The 20,728-nt window shown below is 34.0% G+C and overlaps 1 protein-coding gene across 4 annotated transcripts in view; it reads left to right on the forward strand.

Moving 5' to 3' along the window:
* The window catches only part of CASK (calcium/calmodulin dependent serine protein kinase), a 408,963-nt gene that overhangs the window by 74,814 nt on the left and 313,421 nt on the right, over positions 1-20,728 (forward strand). For all 4 annotated transcript variants that reach the window (XM_023202786.2, XM_023202787.2, XM_023202789.2 and 1 more), the window contains exon 2: positions 766-878. In XM_023202786.2, coding sequence (XP_023058554.1) covers positions 766-878 — 113 coding nt within the window. The remainder of the gene's footprint in view (positions 1-765; positions 879-20,728) is intronic.

A 20,728-nucleotide genomic window follows, 5' to 3' on the forward strand; every position in this document is an offset into this window, starting at 1 on the left:
TGTAGGTCTTTCTCTTTGTGAAGTGTTTGTTCAAGTCTTTGCCCAGATTTTATTGGAGTGTTTTTTTTTCTTATTGTATTTAGAAGTTACTTATATATTTTGGTTCTTGACTTGGACTGTGTATTGCAAATACTTTCTGTCTTTCTGGCGTTTTAAACAGAGATATCATATCAGATTTTCATTTAAATATCATTACAAGAATGAATGGGAGAAATAAGTTTTTCAGTAGTTCCAGTAGAAGATGGTAGGATGTGGAACATGGAGAGAAGAGGACAGGTTCAAGAGATATTTGAGATAAACTCAGTAGAATTTGTTAGTGAAGATAAGGTAAATGGTGGGTAAGATGAGAGGGAAGTGTCAAGAATGGCTTCAGTTTCTGTTTCATAAGAATACCACCATTACTGTGGACTTCTCTTATTTTGTTTAAGATGTTGATAATCTATATAGAATTATACAGTCATTATTTGCCTTAAGCATAAGACTACTATTTAGAATTTTTAAAAAATTACCGCAAATTGCAAATTTATTGGTCATTTTTATGGTTTAGTAATCTTTTTAAATTGTTACCTCATGAATTATAAAAAATATGTTGGAAGTTATATTACTTAAATTTTATTTTGAAAACTATGTTCAATTTGGAGTCTAAAGTAGAATGGCTTCGTGGTTATATAATATGGCTATAGTAGATGATGAAACAGTAAGACATTAATGGGAAATAGGAACTTAAGAAAATCAGTGAATTAAAATTGACTTTTTGTTTTATAGGGGTCCCTTCAGTGTTGTACGACGATGTATCAACAGAGAAACTGGGCAACAATTTGCTGTAAAAATTGTTGATGTAGCCAAGTTCACATCAAGTCCAGGGTTAAGTACAGAAGGTAAGAGATGGATTTCAAGTAAGTTATTTGATGTCTGGCTTTATTCCATCTCCAAAATCCATTTACCAACCTAACCTTCATCTGGGGATGGGGAAGCAGAGGGTGTGATGTAGAGGGAAGTGGGTGGAGACAGTTTAAACTCTATTCTAGTTTGTCAGAATTCTAGGACATAGTATTTGAAAGACAGGGTAATTTACAGAGTTATAAAATCATCTAGGATTTCTATGGGCCTATATTTTTTGACTAGGAAGAAAGCAAAAATCTGGACATTTGTTTTTTAGGGTCTAAGTTTGAATTCTATCACGTGGGTCATGGGATGGGAAAGGAGAGAGGTGAAATAATGGCAAGGATGATAATTGAAGATTCAGAAGAAACTTAGTTACCTCAAAATGCATCACTTACTACCTTTAGGATTATGATTTAGTGGAATTAAAACATTCGTATCTCACATTTGGCTTAAGTCACATATGATATACGTGTAAAACTTTGAAAGATCAGTACTGTTAGGACTTTCAGGACTTAAAATTTTGTTTCAACACATTATTATGGATAATCATATTTATATGTATATTTATAAACAGTACGTAAACATTTTAAAGTTTTTTTGTGTTTTTTAAGCCATAGTTTCATGTAACTATGACGTACATGCTCATACTTCAGATGGCACAATTGATCATGATAATAATTTTTCTGATTAGCCCATTACTAACTTTTCACTTTTCCACAGTTCAGTAAAAAAATGAATCCTTCTTTAGTCCTTCCCTTTTTAATCCCAAGAGCAATACAGTTGATAATTTAGATTGGAAAATCTAGGGCAGTGTAGCCTATTTATATTTTGTCCAGTTATTTTACCTTGGGAAGTAGAAGCCCACGTAATTGTGAGTTAATCTGTTCCTGGAGATCTTTTTTTCTTTTAAATACTTTTGTGACCCTTTGAATTATTATTATTCATATAATGATTATGGAAGATTCTTAGAAGTTGCTACTCACAAAGAATAACTAACTGATTTGTTTTTAGTGCTTTAATATTTAAAATATTATGGTAAGATTTAGAGATTTTATATTTTATGGTTTTATACTCTGGAATTGGCTATTATTGCTTTTGAATATAAATTATTTTATAAATCTAGCAACATTTAAAATTGACTTTTAAGTAGGGTTTAGAACAAAATTATATTTCCTTATACTTTTAACTGCCTTTAAGATTAATATTCTGTGTTTGATTTTTCTGTACCTCTGTTGTCTGAGCAAATACTGAGGTGATTTTGTATAAACCTAATTCGTTAGACATATGTTCTGATGCTGTTTATAAACTTAGTAAGATTCCAATTTTAAATCACAAGTCTAAGTCAGTTACTCAATTACCAATATTAAATTGGAATAATATAAGCCAAATTCTCGTAAGCATTGTTATAAATAATTAAAATAAATATTAATAGCTTCTTTTTCAACCCAAAATTATCAGTACCAGAGTTTTGACTTACCGCATTGTTGTACCAAATTCTAATTCTCTCCAGGCTAAAGATATTTTTTTCAGGATACAATTACTTACCTTCTCATTGGCTGAGGTTGTTTATTGACAGATTTCTTCAGCCAGATCTCTTGAGCTACAGACTCAGAATGCCAAGCTGAACCTCTGTCTCTTGTCACTTGGTCAAGGGGTCAAATTCCAAATTTACAAAAGGGGAGAGGACTTAGTATATAGTTCATATACCTGATATTAAGTCCTAACTTCATTTAATATAATATATGGGAGTCTATTGCTGAAGTTATAGCTCACTCCTTCATTGCTTTGCCATTGCTTTGGCTATATAAATGTCTTCAAGTCCTATTCTGAAGACAAAGCCAGCCATTCTATTGATCCCTCATACTCTTAAGCCTCCTTGAACTTAATAGAATCCTGTGCTCTTTTCATATCCTTCCTATATGGTAGGACTACAACGTGTAGATATTAAATGACATCCAGTTGGATTCGGGATATTACTCATGACTTTATCTGATTTTGGTCAGAGTTCAGTGGTATTCAAGTGAAAATAGGCAATTGGCCCTTTATATTTATGGCACCAGAATTAGTTTTTCCATCGTCTTTAGCATAACCACTCAGTACTCAGTATAAAGTTAGGAAACAATCAAAATTCCATCTCCATCACATCCACCTTTTTTTTTGCAATGGGATTCCCATACCCTCTATTGCTCATGTTCATACCAGCTGTCTTGATTCTAACTTGGACACATTTTATTATAAGATGTATAATATATGTAATAAATAGTAAATTATTTCATTATATGAAGTCTCTATGAACAGGGCTTCCCCTGCCTCAACTTCTTTCAACCCTTTTCCAGTCACTGTGGGCAACACATCTTAACTCCTCTGTTCTTCTGGTCCATTTACAAATTGTTAGGGTCCAAAAATGACCTCATTCATGGCTTAGCATAGAAGGAGATGCTACATAAGAAGACACATATTTTGAAGTAAAATTTAACACAGTAAAAAGGAATCCAAAAGTTCAAATAATATCTAGAAATATCTATATTTACTGTTACATTCTTTCCCAAATAAACTTATCTCTTAAGCAACAGATAATTTAAAATCTATTTTATCTTTATTCTTTTCTTTTTGTTTCATTTTATTATTTTATTTTTGGCTTAGTGGTTTGTTTGCTCTTTGTTATTATCTCAATATTTTTTCTTGTTTTCCTAGTGTACTTGTATTCAAATACATTATTGAGTGAAATAGGTCTTTAAAGGGTTATCTAAGAACCTACCATATGCTGTTTATTTGAATAGGTCATTATAATACAAACGATAAATAAAAAGAGCCCCTAGCCTTAAGGGACCTATGTTTTAATAGTCTCCAACCATTGTTTATAATGTGTAATAAATTTGAAATAAATCATTTACAAATTAATTTTTTTTGAGATGGGATCTCTCTCTTGCCCAGGCCAGAGTGCAGTGGTGCAATCATGGCTCATTACAGCCTCGACCTCCCTGAGCTCAGGTTATCCTCCCCCGAACCTCAGCCTCCTGAATAGCTGGGACTACAGGCATGCGCCACCACACACAGCTGATTTTTTGTATTTTTTATAGAGATGAGGTTTTGCCATGTTGTTCAGGCTGATCTCAAACTCCTGAGCTCAAGTGATCTACCCACCTTGGCCTCCCAAAGTGTTGGGATTACAGGCATGAGCCTCCACTCCCAGCCCATAAATTTACTTTTGAAATGCAATGTGTTGATTTGTTGGAGACCACCTGTACATGTTTTAATATTTTAAATTCTCATTGCTCTAATGAAGATGAGATATTATAATTGATGAGGCTAAAGATGAGATATTTCATAAAAGATGAGATATTTTTGAATATCTGTTCTCTATCTTTGCCATCAAAATCATAATTTTTATTTTATAGGGCTTCTTAACTTGCAGGTTGCCGAGTATTCAATAATCCCTTGAAATTGTAAGCAGAATTATGTTTATTTTTTTTAGAGAGTCCATAGCTCTCATTAGATTCCTAAAAAGGTATATTATTCCTAAATGATTTAGAATTTCTCCTTTCATATATATGGAAAAATGAAATTCATGGTTATGAACATGAGATGAATAAGAAGTTTCTACTAAATCAAAGCTGGATGAATTTATGTTAGGATATGACTTCTGATGGGAGACTTTTTATACTTACATATACAGCTTCCATTAATGAGTTTCCTAGTTTATTATCTTGAACTTTTAATTAATATACTTTTTGTCTCTTATTCTACTGAGCCACTAATTAAATTAGACTTTTTGTTTTAAAAATAGATATCAAAACTAATTCAGACAAATTATAATAAGGAAACTAAAGGAAAGTAAGATATATAGAATTGGAAACTAAATTATCAAAGTTCTGAGTTCTTGATAGGACTCAGTTCTTTACGGTTTATTATAAAAGTCCAAAATTAACAATTTCTATTTGGGAGTATTATACGTTGTGTTCTAGAAAGAGTATATTTTGGGTTCTAGTTTGCTTAGTCTTCAAGAATGTCTCATTCTAAAGTCCCAGATAGTAGGTGATATCAGTGAAACTGAAGAAGTAAGGACCTTGACAATTCTCAGTTTAATTAAAAAAAAAGAGAAAACTGACAGAAATGTCAGACTCAACTTGTTCGGGGCTCTGGAAATTGACCAAAGGCTTACAGCTGTCCAGGAATAATTTATTCAAGAAAACTGACTGATTCTTGGTAAGAACAGTGAACTTCATAGCATTGTATAATAATTTGTCCCATTCACTTCCCCCTTTCTTCCAGTTCTGTAGTAACCTTGAAAACAAACAGTTCACAATCACGATGAAAACCAGCAAGTTAACAGCCATCAAAGGAGGCTGGATGGGGATGGAGCTCCTCCAAGGCCGCATTCCCATAATATTGTCATTTTTTTACTTGTCTGGTAGTTCCCTGGAAGACTTCTCAGTACATTTGTGTTTTTATAAAGGAATACCAGAGAGTGGGTAATTTATAAAGAAAAGAGGTTTATTTGGCTCATGGTTCTGCAGGCTGTACAAGAAGCACGACACCAGCATCTGCTTCTGGTGAGGGCTTCAGGAAACTTCCAATCCCGGTAGAAGGGGAAGGGGAGCTGGTGTGTACAGAGGTCACCTGGCAAGAGAGGAAGCAAGAGAGAGATGAGAGGTACTAGGTTGTTTTTAACAACCAGCTCTCATGATAACTAACAGAGTGAGAACTCGTTACTGCCAGGATGGCACCAAGGCATTCATGAGAGATCCACCCCCATGACCCAGTCAGCTCCATTGGGCCCCTGCCTTCAACATTGGGGATCAGTCTTCAACATGAGGTTTCAGGGGACAGACATCCCAACTATAGCAACCCTTCTTGCAAGACTGTCTTTAATTGGCCTGACTCAGAGATCACCCAGTGCAAAAAAAAAAGTTTCCCCTAGGGGCATTTGCCAAAAACCTTTAGAGGTAGTTATTTAATTTCATTGCTGCCTGAGGCATAGATAACAGCTGGGCAAACGAAAAGCTAACCTAAAAGCTTAAAACAAAAAGCTAGGGAATGAGATGGCCATAGAGGCTTTGAAAAAGCTACAGCGTATTCTCTAGAAAATATTATGTTAAGAAAGTCATGCACATATATAAGACTGTGAACAAGCTCAGAAAAAATCTAAGAAGGCCTTAATTTCTCACCTCTAGCTGACTTTCAGGCTATGCAAACAGGAATTGAATGATAAGGTAGACGTGTGATCTCCCTGGCCGAGTGTTGAAGGTATGCCCGACGCATCCACAAAACCCGTGAGCAAAGACTAAGCTAAACAAACAGAGACATAAAAAAGAATACAGACAGCAGAATGTGTTCCCCCAAAAAAATCACTAAGCAAAGAGCAGGAGTAACAATAAACAGCAACAACAAATCCTGCAGAAAAGGAGATTCTGATTTTTAGAGTTGACGTATAATATTATTTAAGACACCCAGTTTTCAACAAAAAATTATGAAGCATGCAAAGAAACAAGAAAATATAGCTCATACTTTGGTGGGGAAAGCAATCCATAGAAACTGTTCCTGAGCAAACCCAGATGTTGGACTTACTAGAAAAAGAGTTATCAAATAGAAAGTATCAGTAATGAGATAGAAACTATAAAAAACGAAAAGAGAAAATCAAATCAAAATTCTGGAATTGAAAAATACAATAACTAAAGAGGCTCAGCAGCATATATGAGCAGGCAGAATAAAGAATCAGAACCAGAAGACATGAAGATAGGTTCATTGTAATTATCTAGTCTCCAGAACTGAAAGATAAAAGAATGAGCTAAATGAGGAGAGCCTCAGAGACCTCTGGGGAGACCATCAAGCATACCAACATATGCATAATGAGAACTTTAAAAGGAAAGGAGAGAAAGGAGTAGAAAGAATATTTGAGGAAATAATGGCCCAAAACTTCTTAAATTTGATGAAAACATAAATCTACACAACCAATAAGTTCAGCAAACTCCAAGTAGGATAAATGCAAAAACACACAATAATCAAGCTGTCGAAAGCTACGGACAAGGGGAGTATCTTGAAAACAGCAAGGGATAACTGAATCATCACTTACAAGGGATCTATAAAAATATTAACAGCAGATTTCTCTCAAAAACCGAAGATACTGAAAGGCAACAGGGTAACATTCAAAGTGCTGAAAGAAAAATAATATCTACCAAGAATTCTTTATCCAGCAAAAACATGCCTCAAGCATGTAGGATAAATGAAGATATTTTCAGATAAACAAAAACTGATAGAATTTGTCACTAGCTTCCTTGCCCTACAAGGAATACTAAAAGTCATTATTTATGCTAAAAAGAAAAAAAAGCTAATTTTTTTAATTTTTAATTTTTATGGGTATATAGTAGATATATATATTTATAGGTTACATGAGATATTTTGATACAAGCATGCAATCACATCAGGGTAAGTGGGGTATTCATCACTTCAAACATTTAACCTTTGTGTTACAAACAATCCAGTTATATTCTTTCAGTTATTTTAAAATGTACAATTAAATTGTTAAATTGTTTTTCACTATACTCACCCTGTTGTGCTAGCAAATACTAGGTCTTATTCATTCTTTCTATTTTTTGTACCCATTAACCATCCCTACTTTCCCCCCCTCCTACCAGCCCCCCTGCCAACTACCCTTTCCAGTCTCTGGTAACCACTCTTCTACCTGTATCCTCCTGACTTCAATTATTTTAATATTTAGCTCCCACAAATAAGCGAAACATGCAGTGTTTGTCTTCCTGTGCCTGGCTTATTTCATTTAACATAATGACCTCCAGTCCTCTCCATGTTGTTGCAGATGACAGGATCTCATTCTTCCTTATGGCTGAATAGTACCCCATTGTGTATATGTACCACATTTTCTTTATCCATTCATCTGTTGATGGACACTTAGGTTGATTCCAAGTCTTGGCTATTGTGAATAGTGCTGCAGTAAACATGGGAGTGCAGATACCGCTTAGATATACTGATTTCCTTTCTTTTGGGTATATACCCAGGAGTGGGTTTGCTGGATTGTATGCTGGTTCTATTTTTAGTTTTTTGAGGAACCTCCAAACTGTTCTCCATAGTAGTTGTACTAATTTACATTCTCACCAACAGTGTATGAGGGTTACCTTTTCTCCACATCCTTGCCAGCATTTGTTACTGCCTAACATTTAGATAATAGCCATTCTAAGTATAGTAAAAGGAAGTATAGTAAAAGTATAGTAAAAGCAATGACAAGAAATCACAGTGGAACACCATAAAATATCTATTTAACACAAAAGGAGGCAGTATTGGAGGAATACAGGAACAAAAAAGACAGATAGGAAACCAGTAGTAAAATTACAAACATAAATTGTACCTTTTCAGTAATAATATTAAATATAAATGAATTAAACACTCCAATTACAAGGCAGAGATTGGGAACATGGATGAAAAACAGGTGAGATGGTATCTCATGTAGTTTTTTGCTGTCTACAAGAGACATACTTCAGATTTTAAAAATACATGTAAGTTGAAAGTAAATGCGTAGAAAAAGATATACTGTGCAAACAGTAACCAAAAGAGCTCTGAAGTGGCTATTACTAATATCAGATGAAATAGACTTTAATAATTAAATCAGAAATTTAATAATCAAACAGAAATTGTTACTAGAGATAAAGAAGGACATTTTATAATAATAGCAGCATTAATCCATCAAGAAGATTTAGCAATTGTAAACATATATGCACCTAAGAACAAAGCTCCAAAATACATGAAACAGAAAAAGACAATTGGAGGGAGAAATAGAGAATTCAGCAATAATAGTTGGAGACTTCAATACCTGACTTATTAATGGATTCAACAACTAAACAGAAGATCATTAAAGAAAGGGAAGGTAGATTTGGGCATCACTAGAAACCAACTAGACCTAACAGACATCTGTATAACACTCCACTCAACAACAGGAGACTATACATTCTTCTCAAGTACACATAGAACATTATCTAGGATAGACTGCATTAGTCCATCAAATATGTCTCAATCAATTTAAAAATATCTGAAATCATACAAAGTATCTTCTCTGGCCACAATGGAATGAAATCAGAAATCAATAATAGAAACAAATTTGGGAAATTCACAAAGATGTGGAAATTAACATAGTAGCCAGTGGGCCAAAGAAGAAATTACAAGAATACTTAAAAAATACTCTGAGATGAATGAAAACAAAAATATAACATATCAATATTTATGAGATGCAGCAAAAGTATGGATTAGGGGGAAGTTTATTATTGTAAATGCCTATATTGAAAATAAGAAAGAGCCCAAATCAATAATTTAACCTTTCACTTTAAGAAACTGGAAAAGAATACTAAACTTGACAGGCAAAAATAAGGAAGTCATAAGGATTATAGGAGACATAGAGACGAGAAAAAACAGTGGAAGAAGTCAATAAAACCAAAAATTGTTTCTTTGAAAAGGTAAAAATAAAATTGAGTATACTTTAAACTGACCAATAAAAAAGAGACAACTCAAAGTAATAAAATCCATAATAAAGGAAGGGACATTACTACTGACATTATAAAAATGAAAAATATTATAAGAGAATATGCTGAAAAATTGTATGCCACTTAATTAGATAGTGTAGATTAAATGAGCTAATTCCTAGAAAGAGGCAAACTACCAAAACTGACTCAAGAAGAAATAGAAGATCTGAGTAAACCTGTGATAAGAATAGACTGATATGTACTCAAAATTTTCCCATAAAGAAAAGCCCAGGCCCAGATAGCTTAATGGTGAATTCTACTACATGTTTATAGAATTCATATCATTCCTTCACACATATTTCTGAAAAATAAGAGAGGGAACACTTCTCAACTTTTTCTATAAGGCCTGCAATACCCTGATACCAAAACCAGACAAAGACACTGCAGGAAAGGACCAATATCCCTTATGAATATAAACACACACATTCTCAAGAAAATACTATCAAACTGAGTTTAGCAATTTAAAAAATGTTCTATAGTTCTTCAGAAAGTTAAATCTAAGGTTATATGACCCAGCCATTTCACTCCTAGGCATATGCCTAAGAGAAATGAAACATATATCTAGATAAATCTTATATATGAATGTTCATAGCAGCATTATTCATAATAGCTGAAAGATAGAACCCAAATGTCTACCAACCGATGAATGTATAGACTAAATATGGTATATCCATACAATGGAATGATTTTTTCAACCATAAAAAGGAATGACATACTGATATAAGCTACAACATGAATGTATCTTGAATACATTGTACTAAGTGAAAGAAGCAAGTCACATGAGATTACATATGTTCTATTCATGTGAATTTCCAGAATAGGCAAATGTGTCAGAACAAAAGGAAGTAAATTAGTGGTTGCCCAGGGTATGGAGAAAGATGAGATAGGGAGTGTCTGGTAATGGGTATGGGATTTCTTTTTGAAGTGATTAAATGTTCAAAATTTGAACACAGTAATGGTTGCATGACTGTGAATATACTAAAGTCCATTAAATTGTATACTTTATGGACAAATTGTATGATAAGTTGAATAAGGATTTTTTAAGTACCACGAGTAAGTAGAATTATAACAGAAATTCATGCTTGTTTAAACATTTAAAATCATTGTAATACACCTTATTAATAGAAAAATGAACAACAGTCCACATGATCATCTCAACAGACAAAAAGCATTTACAAAATTCAACCCCCTTTCATGATAAAAACACTCAACAACCTACAAATAGAAGGAAACTTCTTTAACCTTTTAAAAGGCATCTAAGAAAAACCAAAGTCTAACTTTATTTTTAATGTAAGATAATTCTTTCCTCTGAAGATCAGGAATAAGATAAGAATATCTGTTCTCAATATGTTTATTCAACATTGTACTAGAAATTTTAGCCAGGGCAATTATGCAAGAAATAGAAATAAAAAGCATCCAGATTGAAAAGGAAGACTTAAAATGCCCTCTATTGGCATATAACATTATCATGTATATATGAAAATCCAAAGAAATTCACAAAAAGACTTAGATGTAATAAGTGAGCTTAGCAAGGTTGCAGGATACAAGATCAATATACAAAAACCAATTGTATTTCTATACACAAGCAGTGAAAAATCTAAAAATGAAGTTAAGAAAGCAATTCCATTTACCATAGCATCAAAGAGAATAAAATACTTAGGAAGATACTTAACCAAGGAAGTGCAAGGCTTATAAATGGAAAACTATAAATATTGTTGAGAAAAATTAAGGAAGTCCTAAGTAAATGGTAAGATCTCTCATGTTTGTCTACTAGAAGACTTAATATTAAAGTGAAAATATTTCCCAAATTGATCTATGGATTCAAAATCCCCACTGGCGCTTTTTGTAAAAATTCGCAAACTGATCTAAAAATTTCCATAGCAAAACAAGGTACCCTGAATAGCCTTAACAATCCTGAAAAACAACGGACAAAGTCACATTTTTCAATTTCAGAATTTTTTTTTTCTGAAGATGGAGTTTCGCTCTTGTCATCCAGGCTAGAGTGCCATCTTGGCTCACTGCAACCTTCACCTCCTGAGTTCAAGCGATTCTCATGCCTCAGCCTCCCGAGTAGCTGGGATTACAGGTGTGTGCCACCACGCCCGGCTATTTTTTTTGTATTGTTGGTAGAGACAGGGTTTCGCCATGTTGGCCAGGCTGGTCTTAAACTCCTGACCTCAGATGATCCACCCGCCTTGACCTCCCAGGGTGCTGAGATTATAGGCATGAGCCACTGCTTCTGGCCCAGAATTTTTTATAAGCTACATCAATACACATAGTGTAATCCTGGCATAAGGATAGACATATAGGTTGATGAAATTGAATTAACAATCCAGTCGTAAATCCACATATTGACAGTCAAATAATTTTCAACTGTGGTGCCAAGATTGTTCAATGGAGAAAGAATAGTTTCTTCAAAACAGTGGTATTGGGACAACTGGATGCTGACATGCAAAAGATTGAAGACGGACCTCTACCCCTCACTATATATAAAAATTAACTCAAAGTAGATCAAAGATTTAAATGTATGAGTTAACACCATGAAATTTTTAAAGAAAACATAGGCATAAATCTTTATGACCTTGGATTAAGTAATGGTTTCTTCATTATTACACCTAAAGCACAAGCAACTGAAGAAAAAAATAGATAATGGGATTCATCATAATTTAAAATTTTTATGTTTCAATAGACACTATCAAGAAAGTAAAAAGAGGCTAGGTGCGGTGGCTCATGCCCATAATCTCAGCACTTTGGAAGGCCGAGGCATGCAGATCACTTGAGATCAAGAGTTCGAGACCAACCTGGCCAACATGGCGAAACCCTGTTTCTACTAAAAATACAAAAGTTAGCCGGGGGTGGTGGTGCATGCCTGTAATCCCAGCTTCCCAGCTACTCAGGAGGCTGAGGCATGAGAATTGCCTGAACTCAAGAGGCAGATGTTGCAGTGAGCCAAGATCATGCCACCACAGTCCAGCCTGGGTGACAGAGTGAGACTGTCGCCCCCACCCACAAAAAAAAAAAAAAAAAACAAAGAAAGAAAAAGATAATACACAGCATTGGGGGAACTATTTGCAAATCATATATTTGATAATCTAGTATCTCAGATATACAGAGAACTCTTTAAAAGTCAACAATAAATAAAAACAGATAACCTGATTAAAATGATAATGGATTTGAATAGACATTTCTTCCAATAATATTTACAAATGGTCAATAAACACATGAAAAGACATTCAGTGTCATTGGCTTTTAGGAAAATAGAAATCCAAACCATAATGAGATACCACTTCACACCCACTAAAATGGCTGTAGTACAAAAAACAAAACAAAACAAAACAAAAACAGTAACATGTGTTGGCAAGGATTTGGAGAATTTGGAACCATCGTACATTGCTATTGGGAATATAAAATGATGTAACCGCTCTTGAAAAGTGTGACAGTTCCTCAAAAGTTGAACTTAGAGCACCCTATGACCTAGCAATTCTCCTCCTAGGTATATACCCAAAAGCATTGAAAACATAGGTAGACACAAAAACTGGTACATGAATAGTCATTGCAGCATTATTTGTAGCAGGCAAACAAACCAAACATTCATGAACTGATGAATGGGTAAACAAAATGAATATTACATACAATAGAATATTTATTGTTCAGCCTTAAAAAGGAATTAAAAGTATGCAAAACTGGTTCAACATTTGAAAATCAATTAATGTAATCCATCACGTCAACAAGCTAAAGAAGAAAAATTACTTGGTCATATTAGTAGATGGAGAAAAGGCAGTTGACAAAATCCAACACCCTCAACTTGATAACGAACGTTTACAAAAAATACCCTACAGCTAACATCTTACTTAATGGTGAGAAACTAGATGTTTTTCCCCTAAAATTGGGAACAAGTCCAGAATGTTCCTGTTCCCTACTCCTGTTCAACATCCTACCAGAAACCCTTGCTAATGCAATAAGACATAAGGAAATAAAAGCTATACAGATTGGGGGAAAAGAAGTAAAACTGTCTTTGTTCTGAGCTGACATGATTATCTATGTAGAAAGTCCCAAAAATCCCATAGAATCAACAACAACAACAAACTCCTGAAACAAATAAGGGATTATAGCAGGTTGCAGGTTACAAGGTTAACATATAAAAAGTCTATCACTTTCTTACATGCCAGCAATGTGCAAGTGGAATTTGAAATTTAAAATATAACACATTATATTAACACCAAAATATTGAACTGCTTATGTATAAACATAACAAAATATATACAAGTTACATACAAAGGAAATTTCTAAACTTTGATGAAAGAAATCGAAAAAGATCTAAATAAATAGATATTCCATGTTCATGGATAACAAGACTCAATGTTGTTAAGAATCAGTTCTTACCAACTTGATCTGTAGATTCAGTGCAATCCCAAGCATAATTTCAAGAAGTGACTTTGTGGATATTGACAAACTGATCTAAATTTTATATGGAAAGGCAAAAGATTCAGAATAGACACCATATTATTGAAGAATAAGAACGAAGTTGGAGAACTGACACTACCTGACTTCAGTACTTGACTTCAATACTTTAAGGCTACAGTAATCATGACAGTGTGGTATTGGTGAAGGAATAAGCAAATAGATCCATAGAATAGAATAGAGACCCTAGAAGTAGATCCACACAAATATTGTCAATAGATCTTTGACAAAGTAGCAAAGGCAAACCAATGGAAAAAAGATAGTCTTCTCAACAAGTGGTGCCAGAACAACTGGACATCCACATGAATAAAAATGAATTTAGACATAGACCTTACATTTTTCCAATAAGTTTTTTCATAATACTTTCCCCCTTAGACCAGGAATAAGGCAAAGTTGATCACTTTTCACCATTCTTCTTCAACATATTTCTGGAAGATACCACAGTAAGGGAAGAAAGGTAAATATAAGCATGTACATTGGAATGGAAGAAATGAAACTGTCCCTGTTTGCTGATGACGTGACAGTCTACATAGAAAAATGAAAAGGAATCTACAAATAAAAAAAGAAACTCCTAGAACTAGTGAGCGAGTTTGTCAAGATATGAGATAAACATACCAAAAATCAGCTATTTCTCTATACTCGCAAAGAACACCTGGAAACCATAGTTAAAAGCATAATACCATTTGCAGTTGCTTAAAATAAAATGAAGTGCTTAGGTATAAATCCCACAAAACATATACAAACCTTGTATGGTGAAAACTACAGAACTCTGGTGAAAGAAATTAAAGATCTAAATAAATGAAGAGATGTACTCTGTTCAGGGATTGGAAGACTCAACATAGTAAATATATAATTTCTCCCCAAATTTATCTCTAGATTTGACCCAATTTCAATTAAAATCCTAGGAAGATTTTTTTTATGGATATAGAAGGCTTATCCTAAAATATTTCTGGAAAGGAAAAAGAGTAAGAATAGCTAAAACAATTTTGAAAAACTATGATAAAGCGGGAGGAATCATTCTACCCACTATATAGTGGGAGGAATCATTCTACCCACTATATAGATTTATATAGCTATAGGAATTAATATAGGGTAGTACTGGCAGAGAGATAGATACGTAGCTTGATGGAACAGATTAGATTACCCATAAGTACCCCCACACAAGTACAGCCAAATAGTTTTTGAGAAAGATTCAAACCCAATTCAAAGAAGAAAGGGTAATTGTTTTCTACAAATGGTGGGGAGCAATTGGACATCCATAGGCCAAAAATGAACCTCAATTTAAACCTCATGCCCTATAAAAAATTAACTCAAAATAGATCATAGATTTAAATATAAAACATAAAGCTACATAGCTTTTTTTTTTTTTTTTTTTTTTAAAGACAGAGTCTCGCTCTGTCGCCCAGGCTGGAGTTCAGTGGCGCGATCTTGGCTCACTGCAACCTCCCCCTCCCGGGTTCTAGTGATTCTTGTTCCTCAGCCTCCTGAGTAGCTAGCTGGGGCTACATGCACACACCACTATGCCCGGCTAATTATTGGTATTTTTAGTACAGACGGGGTTTCATCATGTTGGCCAGGCTGGTCTCAAATTCCTGACCTCAGGTGATCCACCTGCCTTGGCCTGCCAAAGTGCTGGGATTACTGGCATGAGCCACCACGACAGGCCAAGATACATAACTTTTGAAAGAAAATGTACCCTAATATCATTAGGACATGGAGGGAGATGAAGAATTCTTAGACATGACACTAAATGCACAATTCGTAGATGAAAAAAGAAAGAAAGAAAAAAACCTCAACAGTAAAAAATAAAACAAATAGTCCAATTGGATAGTGGTTAAAGACATGAACATTTTTCCCAAAAAGGGTTATACAGGTTCTAAACAATTACATGAAAATATGTTCAGCATCATTAGCCATTAGGGAAATGCAAATTAAAGCCACAATAAGATATCGCTCCATACTTAATAGAACAACTACAATAAAAAAGTGAGGCCAGGGCAGTGGTTCACACCTGTAATTCCAGCACTTTCACAGGCTGAGGTGGGAGGATTGCTTGAGCCCAGGAGTTCAAGACCAGTCTGTGCAACATAGGGAGACCCTGTCTCTTAAAACAAGTAAATAACAATAATGACAATACCATATACTGGCAAGGATGCAGAGAACTGGACCTTTCATATATCTGATGTGAGTATAAAGTGGCACAGTCACTCCAGAAAAGAGTTAGGCAGCTTCTTTAAAATTCTAAAACATATATTTGCCATACAACCCAGCAGTTGTACTCCTGGGAAATGTACATCCTAAGGAAATGAAAACTTATGTTCACAGTAAGACCTGTAATCAAGTTTTTATAGCAGCTATACTCGTCATAGCTAAAATTTGGAAAGTACCAAAATATCCTACAATGGGTTAATGGTTAAATGAATTGTGATACATCTATACCATGGAATCCTACTGAGCAATAAAAATGAAAAATCTGATGCATGCAACTACTTGGATAGATCTCAAGAAATTCTACTTCGTTAAAAAAAAACTTATCTCTTAATTGTCGTGTACTGTATGATTTCCTTTATATAAGTTTCAAAGTGATAAAATTGTAGAACTGGAGAACAGATTAGTGATTGTCAGGTGTGGGACTCTGCAAAGTTTAGGTGAGGATTGTGAGATGGGTGAGTAGGTGTGACTAGAAAGGGTTAGCACATGGGGTTTTTGTGGGAGATCATTATGTAGCAGTTCTAGATCTCTATTTTGGTGGTGACTACTTGAATTTACACACAGTGATAAAATTGAATAGCTCTGCACATAGACACATGAGTGCGTGTAAAACTATTGAAATCGAAATAAAGTCTGTTGGTTGTATCAATAGTCAGTTTCCTGGTTTTGATATTGTACTACTGTTATATGCTACTATGGGGGAAAATGGGTTAAAGGTACACAAAATCTCTGTACTACTTTTGCAACTTTCTGTTAATGTACAATTATTTTAAAAGGTTAAAAAATTGTAAAGTTTCCCTTATGAACTGTTTGCTCTTCCATGAAAGAGATAATTAGCCCACAAATATTTGGGAGTATAGGTAAAAACATTTTAACTAAAGGTTTTGATTTCCAAACAATCCAAATTGTTCTGTACAGGCAAACCCTGACTGATGTAACTGATAGCATCATCAAAAACTGTCACTTGTTTTCCTCAAGAAACATGAATATTTAATAGATTTCATTTACATGGGAAATTTATATTCATTTTGTGGAATAATTACTGATTTAGTTAATAAATCTATATACCTTCCTTTGCATGCAGAAATCATTTGCCAAAACCTTTTATTCACAGTTGCATTTTCTTAGTGTCATCATTTGCTTGACTATGGCTTGCAGTTGATATTGTTAGAAGTAATCCAGCAATTTCAAGATATTAAGGCTTATACTTTTGTTTAATTTTGTCATGCAAAATACTATAGAATATGCTTCCAGAACAGTTTGATCATGTATTTTTTAATTCCAGTCCCATATTTAATATATCAAATTATAGTTTGTAAATTTAATATTTAAAATATTAAATAATTAACTAATTCTTTGAAACATTAATGAATTATGTTCATTATGTGATATAATGAATATGTCACATAATATAAATGCAATATTTTATTTTTGAGTTGTCAGATAATCATTTTGAGCATTGGTATTATTATAGATTCTTAAGGATGATGAAATCCTTAAACATTAATTGTGGTTCTGTGGAGAGAAGGGTTTTGTATTTCATGGAATAGTTTGAGCAAAACTGCTAGAGACCAGCTTCTAGCTGCTGTAATAATTTTCAAAGAAACACCTCCTTTTCACAGTTCCCGATTATGATAGTAATTTAATTATTGTTTTGCTCATTGGCTAGTTTTTCCTAAAGGGGATTTCTCTTAGTTTTTTTTTTGTTTTGTTTTTCTTTACTTTTAAAGCAAATTTTCTTTGTATAGAATTTCATATATTTCTGTAGACCTTGTATCTTTTTTTTCTGCAGGGCAGTTTCTATCTCTAGACCTTAGACAATAAGTTATGAGTACTGTTTTAGCAAACTGCACATCTTTGGCTGTTTTTCCTAATGGTTTTGTGTATGTGTCTGTTTTGAATTTTTTCAGGCTAATGAGAGTCAACTTTAAATATGTCTGTTTCTCAATGATTAATTTTGCTGTATTATGACAAGCATTTCTGGATAACTGTATTTAAAATGAGATACAAATCTTACAAATGTGAAATGTATACTTGTCTTGCTAATCAGATCCTGCTATTCTAGTGAAAAACTGCTGATGAATCTCTAAACCTGAGACAATTTATAGTGATTATACTTGAGATCAACTGCATGGGAAAAGAAAACTTACTTCTTTCATCTTGTTTTTTGCCTTTTAGAAAACAGTGTAGATTACCTACTTCTGAAAGTATGTGGCTATTTGTTAACTAAAATGATTCATACTTGTTCAATATAATTCTAGGTGTAAACATGGCTTGATATTACAAGTAACATGTTGGCCATAATCCCCAGTGTCAACATTTTATTTGCAAATGTCTCTTAACCTGAATTTCTCATTTCATATGACTTCAGTATGTTGATGAGGAGGCTCGTGTTTATGTAATAGAGCTCTCAAAGCTCATTGGCTCACATATTCAATTTATCTTAGTATTATCTTAATGTTACATTCAGGAAATGTAGCAATATGAAAAAAAAACTGTGAGATGAGTTTCTCTGCTCATTTTTTATTCTAAAATAAAGCAGCTTTTTAAAAATGGTTTTCCAGGCCGGGCACAGTGGCCAGGCATGGTGGCTCATGCCTGTAATCCCAGCACTTTGAGAGGCCGAGGTGGGTGGATCACCTGAGGTCAGGAGTTCAAGACTAGCCTGGCCAACATGGTGAAACCCTGTCTCTACTAAAAATATTTATTTTTAATGCTTTTCCTCTACTATATGTGGAATTTGTGTTTCACAAGTTAAAAAGTGCTTTTTATCATTGTTGTTCTCTTTTTCTATACAAATAGCTACCTATTTTCTTTCAAATCTGCGTTTTGCTAGCTTTTACATTATGCGACGTAGAGAATTCCTTAGGAAGCTGTGGGAATAGAAAATAGATGAAGACAGAGAATTTGGTGGGTTGACATAACCCTTGATATATGGGCTACAGTAGCTGGAAAATTCAGTCTATACACTAGGTACAAGATGAATTTTGCAGTATACTTGCTAATTGAAATTTGAGTCTGAAGAATTAGATGAGGGGTGTTCTTAGATGTATTGAATAAGTTACCGTTATCCCATCTATGTGAAGAGCCTTTGGAAATAACCTAAGAAGTATCTTTTGTTATTAAGTTTGCTCTGTAAGAAATTTGTATTACACAATTAAATAATACATGTCAGATAGAAAATATAATAAATTCCAACTTAGGAGACAGTTTATTCAAAAGAATTATTGCAAGGGGGAGAGAGAAACTATTGCAATAGGGAGTGGGGTCTATTTTAATAGAGAGAACACTCTCACCGTAAGATCTATGAGTATCTCAAGGGTTAGGCAAAAAATATTTTTCTTTTATGGGAGGAATAAACAAGACTAGAAAAAACTTGGTAGGAGCAAGTGGGAAGGCCTGGGGGAAGGAGAGAAACTTAACCAGTTTGATTAACAAGCAACTTCAGACTGGGTACAAGAGCTCCTAATTGTTCACAAAAACTTCTATACAATATCAAGCACGAATAATTTTAAGGGAACCACTTTTCAAATTCTTACTTCTATATATACTCTTCGTAAAGTTGATATACTTAAGAAAATGTCTGTAATGGACGTAGAAGTTCTCCTTTCTCATATCCCCTTTCACAAATTTTTCTTCTCTCATTTTACTGTCGTCCTTCCTTTTACCCATCCAGAATCTTAATTGTGGTGTGTTACAAGATCTGTTGTAATATGTGTCAAAACTTCCACGGCGCCAAACGAAAGGACAGTTTGAAAATTGGCATCATTGTTGAGAAAGTGAATGACTCTGAAAGACCAATAACATACTTTTTCAAGTTAGGTCTATTCTTGCTTTGCTTTCAACAAAATTGATGGATGACCTTATCAATTTGTAAGTTGATGGATTATTAAAAGTAATTTTTGTGGCTCACTCCTGTAATCCCAGCACTTGGGGAGGCAGAGGTGGGCAGATCACCTGAGCCTAGGAGTTCAAGACCACCCTGGGCACAACATGATAAAACCCCATCTCTACAAAAAATACAAAAAATTAGCTGGACATGGTGGCATGTGCCTGTAGTCTCAGCTACCTGGGAGGCTGAGTTAGGAGGATCGCCTGAGCCCGGGAAATCGAGGCTGCAGTGAGCTGTGATTGTGCCACTGCACTCCAGCCTGGGCAACAGAGTAAGATCCTTTCTTTAAAAAAGCATAATTTTTATTAAGTCATTATCATTCGTGGTATATAACTCAAAAAGAGATTACTTTAACAGAACTCCATCTATTCCTGTATACTTGGTTTTTTTTTCAAATAGGTTTATTGAGATATAATTCACACACCATAAAACACTCCTTTAAGTTGTATAACTCAGTGGATTTTAGTATATTAAGAGTTGTGCAACTCTCATTGCTACCTATTTTCAGAACATTTTCATCTCCCCCAAAAGAAACCCTATACCTTTTCATAGACACCCACTATTTTCCCCCCTCCTGGCCTCTGGCAATTACCAGTCTACTTTCTATTTCTATGTATTTGCCTTTTTTGGACATTTCGTATAAATGGAAACATACAATATGTGTTGCATCTGGCTTCTTTTGCCTTACATATTTTCTTTTTTTTTTTTTAGATAATACTGTTTTATTTTGTTATGCTTATTTTGTTGGTTTATA

Source organism: Piliocolobus tephrosceles, chromosome 12 (assembly GCF_002776525.5).
Source record: "Piliocolobus tephrosceles isolate RC106 chromosome 12, ASM277652v3, whole genome shotgun sequence".
NCBI classification, from domain to species: domain Eukaryota; kingdom Metazoa; phylum Chordata; class Mammalia; order Primates; family Cercopithecidae; genus Piliocolobus; species Piliocolobus tephrosceles.